The 14,046-nt window shown below is 35.0% G+C and overlaps 1 protein-coding gene across 1 annotated transcript; it reads left to right on the forward strand.

Annotated features, from left to right (window-relative positions):
• The first annotated feature begins 13,232 nt into the window (after nt 1-13,232).
• LOC108520651 (ubiquitin-conjugating enzyme E2 N-like) lies at nt 13,233-14,040 on the forward strand. The gene has a single exon (XM_017860084.1). The coding sequence runs from the start codon at nt 13,261-13,263 to the stop codon at nt 13,717-13,719; it is 459 nt and encodes a 152-aa protein (XP_017715573.1). The 5' UTR covers nt 13,233-13,260; the 3' UTR covers nt 13,720-14,040.
• Nucleotides 14,041-14,046: the final 6 nt, after the last annotated feature.

Consider the following 14,046-nt stretch of genomic DNA (forward strand, 5'->3'; position numbering starts at 1 on the left):
GTTCAGCTATGCCCTGCCCCCAGAGGTGGAGTCTACAGAGGCAGGTAGGTGTCCTTGAACTGTGGTGTGCTCCACCCAGTTCGAGCTTCCCAGCTGTTTTGTTTGCCTACTCAAGCCTCAGCAATGGCTGATTCCCCTCCCCCATCCTCGCTGCCGCCTTGCAGTTCCATCTCAGACTGCTGTGCTAGCAGTGAGCAAGGCTCCATGGGCGTGGGACCCTCTGAGACAGGCACAGGATATAATCTCCTGGTGTGCCATTTACTAAGGCTGTTGGAAAAGCACAGTATTAGGGTGGGAGTGTCCCGATTTTCCAGGTACTGTCTGTCAGGGTTTCCCTTGGCTAGGAAAGGGAATTCCTTGACCCCTTGTGCTTCCCAGGTGAAGTGATGCCCCACCCTGTTCCATGGGCTGCACCCACTGTCCAACAAGCCCCAGTGAGATGAACCCAGTACCTCAGTTGGAAATGCAGAAATCACCTGTCTTCTGCGTCACTCACACTGGGAGCTGCCGACTGGAGCTGTTCCTGTTTGTCCATCTTGGAACCTCCTCTCTGTGGACCTTTTTAACAGGAGTTCTAGGAAACTAATAGAGTGTCCTTTTACCACCTTTCCCAGCATGCCCACAAAGGTCTCCAAAAGCTTCTCTGAAGAAAACAAACACTCAAAAAGCTTGTATGATGTTATTAGAGAAATCTGAGCAAAAATCCCAATGCCTATCTTTTACAAGATTAGTAAATTGAAGACGTATCAATGGAAATGATTTAAAAGGACCAAGAACAGAATAATAATCACAAAAAAAGAACAGAGCATCAGTGAGCCATAGAACAACCTCAAGTGGTTTCTATATGTGCAATTAGAATTCTGAAAGCAAAGGGAAGAAGAACATAAATAATATTGCAGAAATAATTGGAGAACAATTTTTGCATTTTATATAAACCATAAAGCCACAGATTAAGGAAGTTTAATGAACAATGAAGCATGAAGAAGGCCACACCAACACAAATGGTAAACACATTGCTTACAACCAGTGTAAAAAGAAAACCTTAAAATAACCAGAGAGGAAAAGATATAATACATAGAGAAGAACAAAGATAAGAATAACAGAATAAGCTGGGCACGGTGGCCTGTAATCCCAACACTTTGGGAGGTCAAGGCAGGTGGATTGCTTGAGCCCAGGAGTTGGAAACCAACCTGGGCCACATAGTGAAAACCAATCTCTACAAAAGATATAGAAATTAGCTGGGGTTGGTGGTGCATGTCTGTGGTCCCAGCTACTCAGAAGGCTGAGGTGGGGGAATCACCTTATCCTGGAAGGTGGAGGTTGTGATGAACTCACATCATGCCAGTGCACTCCAGCCTCGGCAACAGAGTGAGACTGCCTCAAAAAAAAAAAAAATTTTGGCCAGAAAACAATGTGAATAATAAAAAAAAATTTTAAAAAGAGCAATGTGCAGAAAGAGGAAACACACACACACAGACACACACAACAACCACCACCTAAAATTCTATGACTAGCGACAATATTTTCAAAAATAAAGATAAAGTAAAACAGTGTAGACCTTTAAAGATTAAAATAATTATCACCAGTAGTTTCGCAGTGCAAGAAGAAATTTAAGTAGAAGGACAAAATACATGGAAATCTGAATATACACAAGTAAGAGAACACTGGAAATGATTACCACATGGGTAAATGCTAAGGTAGGTTCTTATTTAATCTCTGAAAGAGATAATTGGGTCTTTAAAGCAAAATTAATAAATATCTTTAGATGTTTATAATATATGCTGACCTAACATGTACAATTGTACAAAACTTGGAGAAAGGAATAAATGGATACACTCCTTTAAGGTCCTTATACTATATATGAAGTGATATACTTTTAATAAAAGATAGACTCTGATAACTTACATATTTACGTGTATATACATGTGTTACATATATGCACACACACATATATGTATACCAAACACCAAATATAAACACGCCTAAATCACACTCTAAAATAAAACCAAAAGGAGATATAGCTAATAAGCCCAATAAGCCAACAAAGGAGATAAAATGGGAATTTGTATCATCTCAATTGATGCAGAAAATACATTTGACAAAATCTTATATCAATTCCTGACAAAACATCTAAATAAACTAGAAATAATAAGGAATCTTCTCAACCAGATAAAGCACATCCTCAAACATATCTGCCAGTAACATACTTTAATAGTGAAAATTGAATGCTTTGTTCCAAAGCAATATTAAACACTCTCATTGCTTGAATTCAACATCATACTCAGATTCTCTAGTCAGTGTAATAGATGTGAAAAGGAAATCAAAGTTGTCATACTTGAAAGTAAAAAACAGAACTTTATTTGTAGTCAACATAATTTACGTTGTAAGAAAATCATAAGGAATCTACAAAAAAAAATGTTAGGAGTAACAAGTGAATTTAGCAACATTGTAGTATATAATACAAATAAACAACATCCAATTATATTTCCAGATACTGATATAGAAATATCAGAAATTGAAAATACAAATTTGTCTTTATGTCAGATATATTAAATACATATTCAGGGATAAATCTGACAAACTATATGTGATTCCAGTACACTGAAACCTACACAATATTTTTGAGAGAAATAACAAATACATTAATGGAGAAGTATTTTCATTTTCCTGGATCAGAAGACTCAAATTGATAATTTATCAGTTCTCCCTAAATTAATTATAGATTCAACACAATCTCAATCAAAATTCCAACAGAGCATTATTTGGTTTTAGAAAATGACAAACTGGACCAAAACTCCATATAGAATTGCAAAGAACCTAGATTACTGAAGACAAAATTGAATAAGAACAACCAATTAGTGCAGCTTACACTGTCTCAGTTCAAGACATGTTACAAAGTTACAATAATTAAGAAAAATGTAATATTGGTGTCAATAGATAGAGAGATCAATGGTACATACTAGGGCCGAGATACAGACCAGATATATTTAGTGGCATAATCTTCAACAAAGCTGCAAAAATAAGTTAGTGGAGAAAAATGTCCTTTCAACAAATGGTGCAAAACACTTGGGAGATTGATATATATATATATATATGCCCATATATGTGTATATAAATATATGCCAAAAATAAAAAATAAAAAGAACTTCCTTTTATTGTATTGTAGAAAAAATTATCTCAAAATCAATCATGGACTTAAATATAAAGCCTATAACTATAAAATTTCTATAGAAAACATAGAATAAATCTTCATGACTTCTAGTTAGGCAAAGCTATTTAAAGTTATGACACAAAAGCACAATTCATCAAAGAAACAAAATGATAAATTGGACTTGAAAATGTCTGCTTTTTGAAAGATCTTGTTATGAAACTAAGCAGGTAAAGCACAAAATTAAGAAAAAATAATTGCCAATACCATAAAGAGATTGGGTCCAGAATGCATAAAAGACTCAAAACTCAACAAACAAGCAACCTAATTAAAAAATGTGCAAAAATGTAAACATCCCCCTTATCGAAGAAGATATACAAATGGCAGATAAGCATGTGGAAAGAAGCTCAGCACCATCAAATCCTTAGGAACATGTAAATTTCAACTTGAAAGAGATAATACAACATACGTCTAAATTGGCTAAAATTAAAATTAATGAACATTCCAAGAGTTGCTGAGGATTTAGAAGAATCAGAACTCTCAGATACTCCTCGTGGAAATAAAAAACAATAGACCTCTTTGGGGAGCAGTTTGCCCTTCTAGATACTTAACAAAGAGATATAAAAGCATAACTCCATAAATCCATAAAGATATTTGCACATAAATGCTCATAGCAGCTTTATTTGCAAGATTCAAAACTTAGAAAGAGCTTAAATATTCATCAATAACAATGAAAATGTACAAACTATTGTAGGCATCTTGGAATCACAGTGGTGAGAAAGAACAAGACAAGGAGTACATTGTATGTTATTTCATTTACATGTGTAATTCCAGGAAATACTAACTAACATAGTGACAGATGTAGATCTGTCAATGCTTGGGTACCAGGGAGAGTACATGGCAAGGAGGGATTATAAATGGGCATGGAGAGTTAGGATGTTATTGGATACATTCCTTATCTTATCTGTGGTGATGGTTTTATATATACATATGTATATAACTACATACATATACATATGCAGTTTGTTGCAGACAAATTGTACCTAAATAAAGCTGTTAAAAGTCACATAGGTTTACTTCTTGGGAGGTAGCTCCTTCCTAGGATGGTAAGAATGTGACAGACTAGGCTTATTAGTCTTATGGTTATAGAGATCCCCATACTTGAATACACAAAGGAATTAAAAAGAATGCCTTTCCCTCTAGCACATTTTGTTACCTGTTTCTTCTGGTCCTCACCTCCCCTTTTATTTGAACCATCTTTCTCCTTTACCCCTGAAGTCCATACCTTTGTTCTATTTCCAGTAGTTTCTCCTCATTACAAGCCTCTGATTTTTGCTAGTTTTTCTATATATCCCTGAGAATTCAAGCCATTCCAGGCAATCAGACCTTCCCACCCGATCCTTATACCTTATGTAACAATATAAAAGAGAGCCCTAGAGCCCTTTGAACTTACCCATGTACTGGAACATCTGAAGCCCACTCTCAAAATTTACTGTAGTACTCAGAAACCCAGTTGTGGCCGCCACTGTCAGTAGGGAGCCCTTCTTTAGATAATGAGTGCTTGTTAACCATTTTTCTATTCCACAGCTTTTAGGATGATCAGAAGTTTCCTTTGTCATACCTCAGCTTGCTCCCGCATGGCAGTCTTAACCCACATACCTCTTGTTACTCTTGGTGGTTGGCCTCACCTGTTTTTATCTATCCTTTGCAAGAATACTTTCTCCCCTAGTTTTTATTATTTTGTTTTAGTTGTTTTAAGATGTTGGCTTTTATCTTTTTTTTTTTTTAATTTTTTGGGGGGTGCGTGGGGGCTAGTGCTCTGAGTTGCTTTCTGTATTAGGAGATTTGAAAATATTAAGGCCAATGCTATTGGTGCCATATTGCTCTGTCACTAATCCTTCTAACTACATTTTACAAATAATCTTTTTATCTCAGAACACTTTTAGATCTTCAGAAGAGTTTTGAACATAATACAGAGTTGTCTCACACCCAGTCTCCCCTATTACAATCTTATCTTAGATAGATTTGTCACAATGAGCATTCATACTTAATTCAGGTTCCCTTAGTTTTAGCCTGATGCCCTTTTTCTGTCCCAGATGCCATTTGAGATCTATTACATCTAATCATCATTCCTCCTTTAGGTTCTTCTTGTCTGTGACAGTTTCTCAGGCATACCTTGGTTTTGCTGTTGTTATTGTTGTTAGTACTTACCAACTCTTTTTATCTTTTCAGTAGACTGTTTAATTCATGGGAATAATTTTCATGTTTGCCCACTTCACTGTTATATCCTCATTACACTGGGCTCATACGTATTGTTGAATAAATAAAAGATGAAAAATAAATAAATGTACTAGCTAAATGTGGTTAGTCTGATTTTCTTATGAACAAAAGCTAAAATTGGTATTATACATGCCTTTAAAGAAAACATGAAAATTAATAAATTATTAGTATATATAAATATTATTTGGTAGGCAATGTTTTACCACATGCATGCTCAATGAGAGAAAGTGTTTTGCAAAACAATTACTTTGTATTAAAATACTTGCAGGTCACTGATGTCATCCGTCATTTATACTTTATGAAAATTAAATTAAGTTCAAAATAAGGCAAGCTTCCAGGATGATAAACTGATTTACAAATTGAATATATAGCTTATAAATTATTTATGATGAAGATCAAGTTCAATTTTATTATTGTTTATCAGTAACTATTTAAAAAATACTTTAAAATAGTTCATTGCCATTCAGTTTGCCTGAATTCTCTAAAATTGTGTTAAATACGTATGTATATACCCTTTAACACATTTAAACAGCAGTACAATCAAATGTGGCTCCAAATATGGGCTTGTCCTTCACTTCAAAAGAATTCCACCGTTTTCTTTTTGATGTGTAGTTTGACATCCAGGTGGAGCAGTTTGTAGTTTCCAAATGACCATCTGAGGAAACTACACATTTTTCAGCCATTCTTTCCTCTTAAAAGTAATGAACAATTTCTGGGGGGCAAGTGAATAAGCTGTCTGTGGTGTATTGATACAAAACTGCTATTTTCCCCCACAGTAAGAGTGGGAGTCCTGTAGATAACAAATTATTGCAGTCAGGAACAGCAAGTATCTCAGGAACCTGGAGACAAGATGACTTTAATAAATCCTGCAATGCCTATTTGCAGTGAAAGTTTAGAAACATCAAACTTGTTACCAAAGCAATGCCCTTTCTCCCTTTCACTAAAGGGAAAGAACAGTTAGATACTTTTCCTAAAATAATATCAGTGTATCAGGTTAGCTATTTATAAAATTATCATTTGTGCCTATGGTCAAATTCATATAAAAGTATGCATGGAAAACGCCCTCTAGCTCTGTGTATCAAACTTTGAGAGGGATATAGGTTAATGAGAGCAAACTAGAAGCTATTATAAGTGGTAGGGAAGTAAAGTTTCACTACCTGCTACATATTGTTTACCTGCAACTTATATGTATTACTCCTTATAGATAAAACGTGAGGCATTCAATATATTTTTACTATACATATTTTATAGAAGAAAAAAGTGGAGTTAAATTTTCCAAGAACATATTATAAGCAAAAGGAGTAGCTGCGTTTCCAGTCCACATCTGCCTGATTAAAGAAGCTAGAGTCTATTTGTGGTACTACACCTGGCTGCCATAAGAAAAAAAAAAAAATAAAGTACTTGATGGCTTAAGTAACATAAATCTATTTCTCACAGTTCTGAAGGCTGGATGTCCAAGATCAAGGTGTCGGCAGATTTGGCTTCTTCTGAAGCCTCTCTCCTTGGCTGGCAGATAACTGCCTTCTCACTGTGTCCTCATGTAATCTGTTCATGTGATGTCTGGTGTCTCTTCCTTTAAGGATGCCAGTCCTGTTGGATTATGGCCCCACGTTTATAAGCTCATTTAACCTTGATTACCTCTTTCAAGATCATCTCTCCAAATACAAGTCCACATTGAGGATTCAGGTATCAACATATGAATTTGGGAATTTCATATGTCCCAAATAGAATTTGGGAAGGCAGGTAATTTGTGCAGTCCATAAGACTACTAATTAGAGTCTAGCTAATAAAACTAGAGAATGCTTGATGAAAAGGAGATTCCTTGGACTGGAGAATAAAATACTAGATTGAGAAATTATTTAGAGCTGTGACACGCCAAGCATTTGACTTTCTCCAATGTGGTTTCAGAGGATTAACCTAAACTAATTTGAAGAAAGTACAAGAAGGTACATCTGGGGCCTCAAAACAAAAAGGATCTCTACAGGTGGCCCCCAACCATAAAAAGAATGTTGTCTGCATGGTGACCTCCGTTTTAAATCTTCTTCACATGGCTAGCTAGTTATCCCAGCACCATTTATTGCATAGGGCATAAGGGAATAAAGGGAAGAAAGGGAGTCCTTTCTCCTTTGCTTGTTACTGTTGACATTAAGGTCAGACAGTTGTCAGTAGGTGGCTTTATTCCTGGGTTCTTCATCCTATTCCTTTGGTCTGTGTCTCCACTTTTGTACCAACACCATACTGTTTCAGTTACTTTAGCCTTGTAGTATAGTTTGAAGTAGGATAATGTGATATCTCCAGCTTTGTTCTTTTGTTTAGAATTGCTTTGGCAAATCAGCCTCTTTTTTTTTTTGGTTCCACATGAATTTTAGATTAGTTAAAAAAGAAATATTCAGAGAGAGAAAATATTTTTTAAGGCAAAGCCCACAATGAGCTGTCCTTTAATGCTGCAGAACCCCCACCTGAAAGACCAGAACAGCAATTACTTGGATGGTTTGAGCTGATGCCCTCAGCTGAGGGTTCTCATAGAAGCAGCATAGCTGGCCATGGGCTTAGCCCTCAGATGTGTATATATATTACTATTTCCTATTTTATGGGTGTTCAGATTTAGTACTTGTAAATAAACAGACACAGTAAGGAGAAATTACACATATTTTTTCTTAAAAAACTGGTTTTTTTTTTTTTCTAATTCTGTGAAAAATGATGTTGTAATTCAATAGAAGTAGTGTTGAATCTATACACTGCTTTGGGCAGTATGGCCATTTTAACAGTATTGGTTCTTCTGTTCCACGAGCATGGGATGTTTTTTCATTTGTTTGTATTATTAATGATTTCTTTCAGGAGTGTTTTTGAGATACCATCTCCTGCCTGTCAGAATGGCTATTATTTTAAAAAGACAAAAAATAATAGATGTTGGTGAGATTTTGGAGAAAAGGGAATGCTTCCACATTATTGGTGAGAGTATAAATTAGTTCAGCCACTGTGGAAAGCAGTTTGGAGATTTCTCATAGAACGTAAAACAGAACTGCTATTTAACCCTGCAATCCCACTACTGGGTATATCTCCAAAGGAAAATAAATCATTCTATCAAAAAGACACATGCACTCGTATATTCATCAGAACACTTTTGTGACAGCAAAACATGGAATCATTCTAGATGCCCATCAACAGTGGACGGGATAAAGAAAATTTTGTACATTAAAAAGGACAAATTCATGTCCTTCGCAGCAACATGGATGCAGCTGGAGGCCATTTCCTAAGTTAACAGAAACAAAAACAGAAAACCAATTGCTGTATATTCTCCCTTATTCTCACAACTGGGAGCTGAACCTGGAGTATGCATGGAGATAAAGACGGAAACAATAGACACTGGGCACTGCGGACTACTGTGGGGGAGGAGGGGTGGAGAGCAAGAGTTGAAAACTACTTTTGGGTAATGTGTTTGCTACCTGGATGGATCATTCAAACATACACCAAACCTTAGCAACATGCAGTTTGCCCGTGTAATAAACTTTCACATGTACCACCTGAACCGAAAATAAAAGTTGAAAAAAACAAATAAAAATGAATAAACTAATTAAAATTAAATAATATTAAATATTTGGTTCTTCAGTTTCCCTAGTGAAATTTCAGATGTCCAATAGGCATGTAAAATATTAACTAAAAACGTCACCACTGAGATCTACAAATATAGGTTCATGTTTTCTTCTCTATTTCTCTTTAATCTTAGCAATGTTTATATCTCCAGAATATAGATGTTTTCACACTTGTGACATGGTAGATGCAATTTTTTGAGGCTATTCTTTTTTATTTTAATTTGTTTACATTTCTTTTGAAACAGGGTCTTACTATGTTGCCTAGGTTGAGTGCAGTGGTGTGTAAGGCATTTTTTTTTTTTAATCGGCACTTCCCTTTTACCCTCTTTGGGTCTTTCCTACCTGATAAAAATTTAAAGGCAAAGTCATCATTGACATACAAGAACTTCTCAGTCTCTTTCCTGAATCATCAAGGATAAAACATCTAGGGAGAGGAGGTTTCATCATTGACTTGAATTACATAGTTACATAGAATCGAAAGTTAGTAAACTTTTTATTGTTTTCTCATTCATGAAAGTGATAGAGAAGGTTGTTTGCTTCAGTTATGTCTTATAAAAAGTACAAATACAGAAAAGGAAATTGAGATGCAGAAAGAGAAAACAACCAGTAAGTGTATGTCAGATTTCAAACTAAGATCCATATTTCCCAATTCAATCACATTGCTTTGTTTTCAAAACTATCTCATTCTTCCATCAGTCCTTTAAAAAATAAATCATATAGTTAAGTCACTGTCCCTTTCCCCTTCTCTGATAATTATTGACAAACAATGAGTATGTTTTACTTTCCAGAGTCAGATATTCAAAGAAATATTTTAAAAGATATACTGATCTTTTAAATCAGTATCATCAAATATCATTGAGCATCAATTACATTTAAAAGACAAAGTTCTATCACTACCATTTTAAGAAAATATTATGAAGTTATTAAACATGTTTTTGTATTAAAATCAATGTAAAATTCCAAGATAATATAAAACCATGCATTTGTTGGACTGATTATATATATATACCTATATTTATATCTTTATATATATATCTATAAGGATATATGTTGATCTATATCTACATATAGGTAGCATCATTAATATGCATATAGAAATAAAGATATGTATATAAATAGAGGTAGACTTTGATGTCTTCCTCTATTTATTAACATTATTAAAGAAACATTATTAAATTATAATTATAAAATTATAAAATTATATTGTATGAAAAGTCACTGTTCTGACTGGTATAAAGGCTCTAGAAACTATCCTTCTAGGAACTTACCTTCTAAAAAAAAGTCCAACATTTCAGTTTCTCTTTTGTTATAGGACACTGTAAGTGCTATTATAGAAATATACACAAAGGCTACTCATTAAAGAAAAAAGGCTCTTTCAAACAGAAAGAATTCATAACAAAGCTGAAAATTCTTTTCTGATTTGAAAGCAGAGTAGGATTTCAAAGGAAAATACATTTTTTGAAAGGTGAATGCATGCATTTTTGTAAGATAATCTTGGCCTCACTATATATGGTACCCACGGCAGTGCTCTCAACCTTGACTTCCCATTTAAATAACCTAGGAAACTTTTAAAACAGACATGCCACGGTCCCCTGCCCCTAAGACTATGATTTGATTGATCTCAGGAGAAGCCTGCTTATAGGGATTTTTAGGAGCTCTCTGGAAGATTTTCATGAGCAGTCAAGGTTGAGAACCACTGCCTTAGACGATTGTCAAGAGATTGTATGAGGGGAAAACTGGCTGTTTTACAAGGCTGTTGTAGAAATCTACTATTTATAAAATGATGTTACTCAAGAGGCTTCATAATAATTTAATAAAATTCATTGTTTTGTAGATAAAGGGGAAACAAAAAAGTTTACTGTCTTATGTAAGATAAAATAAAGTTCCCATTCCAGTGCATACCACATAAAAGATGAGGGAAATAGACTAATATTTTATTGAATAGCTCATGTAAGTTTAGGACTGGGATAGATATGATCACAGAAATAATCTTAATTTATCCTCATATAAACTGCTTTATGTGGACTTGCCTATTTCCTACATAATAATTTTATGTATGTATATACGCATGTATACGTAGACCCCAAAGTATAGAACTCTTAAATGCCAACATTATACTAACAAGCACTTTGTTTCCAGGCAAATGTTATGAAAACACTTTGCTTTTTAAGTGTCAACAGCACTATTGATGCCACAACCTGACATCGCCTGGGTTAAAACAAAGGCCATATCTTCAAATGTCACTGTAGATTATCACCACATTGCAAGGTAACATGCTTACCACCAAATCACAGCCTTCACATTGGTGGACTGCCTGGCGCAATGCATTCAGACAACACTTGCTCCAAGAGTAGTATTTCCTTAATTAGCAACAAGCAGAACATAAAGAGGGAAAACTTAAGCTCCTAAGGAAATTCTTTTAAGTTTTATCTGAACAAATGGTGACAGACACCTACGAGACTCTTTCAGTTCTGGCCCCTGTTCATTCTTCAACTTAATTTTCTGCCACCGTCTTCTTCCCTGACTGGCTCAGAACACACTGGGCTCCTTCACCATGCTTGTCATCTTCATACACTATGAAGATAATCACACTCTTTTTACCTCCAGGCGCTTTCATGAGCTGTTCTCTCTTGCATGTTATCATCTTGGACAGGTTGTACCCAACCACTTTAATTTTAAACAGACTCCTCTTGTTTTCTGTTGGTGTCTCTATTTTATTTTTCAGAGAATATATTGCAAGTTTTAATTATGCTTTCCAAATATAAGCCCCATGAGAATAAGGAGCTAATTTACTTTGTTCATTACAGTGTACCAAGCACCTAACACCAATTTCATTTTAGTAGTCACAAATAGCTTTTTAATGAATAAAATAAATGAATAAAGAAATACAGCCCCGGCATATATGTAATATGGAAAAAAAATCTAGCAATTGAAGTAGAGCTTCTATGAGTAGACCTTTGCCCAAACTGTTTATGGATTATAGGAGGGTACAATGCAATGTGCAGTTTCGCTTTCAGCTATCACAAAAATTCAATTAAAATAAATTATTTAAAGGACAGAAGGCAATTAAAAGACCTTTGCCCCAAAATAGTTAATATCAAATGATTTTATCAAACATGGAAAATTACAGGTTCTGTTATTAGAGGATAATGGAATTCTTGTAAATTATTCAAAAGGAACAAGATAGCAACATGTGAAATTAGATATGAAATTAGAAAGTGACTAGTTTTTTTTTAATGGTGATATTACTTGTTTTAAAATAAATACCAAGCATGGTGGATAAATTAATCTGATTCGTGGACATAAAAAGCATGCCTGGTTCTTAAACAAAAATATAATGAAATTGAGTTATGACCTTCATGGTAGACTACCATGAATAGGCATTTCTACAATCCTGTCTCATACCTCTGCATTTGTGATATGAATAATTTGAACTGTAAAAGTGAGATAATGGAAAACTGTTGAAAAGCAGTGATACATCTGTTATAAAATAAGAATGTCACACATCATGAGGGCAGATCAAGAGACATAATCCTCATGATATGGAGAAAGACATTAACTGTGGAAATGATGTTAATTACTTTCTAAATGTCATTCATTCATTATATTCATGCTATATTAGCAAAAGAAATATCTATTATCTCTTAATGGTTACTGGGCCAAATAAATACCATATCACTGAAATAATTAAATCATTTTAATAAGAGCATGTTTGATTTTGTTAAATTTATTTTTACATATTAAAAGTTTAAATGGGTTAAAGTTTCAGAGATCTGAGTAAAAAGGTCAATGTTAATTTGTGCTTATTAGAGTATGTCTCACTTCAGTTATATAAATAATACAAATGATAGATACATGCAGAAAAGAAGTCAGAATGAATATGCATTAAGAGCCAATATGCAATCAGCGTTTTTAGAATGGTGATTTGGTTAACAGAACTGAGCACGTTCTTGGTTTTCACGGATTACCATTCACAATTCTAATTTGTGAGACAAGTATTTTATGACTTATTACCATGAGTATTTTCTGAAATATTTATTTAAATCACATAACTTTTGTGAGATTACTGTGCAGTATCTGTAATGCCAGGAGAAGAATCTCAGCTTGCCTTGACTTGGCAGTCTTCCACCCTTACTTGTGTATGAGAAACACCAGACACTTTAAATTCAGGTATATGAGAAACTACGTCAGATCTATTAGAAACTACATGAACAGAGGCCAAACTCAGGTTCTGACAAGATGGCCGGGCTGCCCCACAGGATCATCAAGGAAACCCAGTGTTTGCTGGCAGAACCAGTTCCTGGCATCAAAGCAGAACCAGATGAGAGCAACGCCCGTTATTTTCATGTGGTCATTGCTGGCCCTCAACATTCCCCCTTTGAGGGAGGGACTTTTAAACTTGAACTATTCCTTCCTGAAGAATACCCAATGGCAGCCCCTAAAGTACGTTTCATGACCAAAATTTATCATCCTAATGTAGACAAGTTGGGAAGAATATGTTTAGATATTTTGAAAGATAAGTGGTCCCCAGCACTGCAGATCCGCACAGTTCTGCTATTGATCCAGGCCTTGTTAAGTGCTCCCAATCCAGATGATCCATTAGCAAATGATGTAGCAGAGCAGTGGAAGACCAACGAAGCCCAAGCCATAGAAACAGCTAGAGCATGGACTAGGCTATATGCCACGAATAATATTTAAACTGATCCGATCATCAAGTGTGCATCACTTCTCCTGTTCTGCCAAGACATCCTCCTTTTTGTTTGCATTTAATGGACACAGTCTTAGAAACATTACAGAATAAAAAAGCCCAGACATCTTCAGTCCTTTGGTGATTAAATGCACATTAGCAAATCTATGTCTTGTCCTGATTCACTGTCATAAAGCATGAGCAGAGGCTAGAAGTATCATCTGGATTGTTGTGAAACGTTTAAAAGCAGTGGCCCCTCCCTGCTTTTATTCATTTCCCCCATCCTGGTTTAAGTATAAAGCACTGTGAATGAAGGTAGTTGTCAGGTTAGCTGCAGG

The sequence above is a fragment of the Rhinopithecus bieti genome, unplaced genomic scaffold (genome assembly GCF_001698545.2).
Source record: "Rhinopithecus bieti isolate Rb0 unplaced genomic scaffold, ASM169854v2 scaffold_49371, whole genome shotgun sequence".
Taxonomy (NCBI): domain Eukaryota; kingdom Metazoa; phylum Chordata; class Mammalia; order Primates; family Cercopithecidae; genus Rhinopithecus; species Rhinopithecus bieti.

What these genes read in the sequence shown, in the direction of transcription:
- LOC108520651 (XM_017860084.1), top strand. Translation starts at nt 13,261, where the DNA reads ATGGCCGGGCTGCCCCACAGGATCATCAAGGAAACCCAGTGTTTGCTG.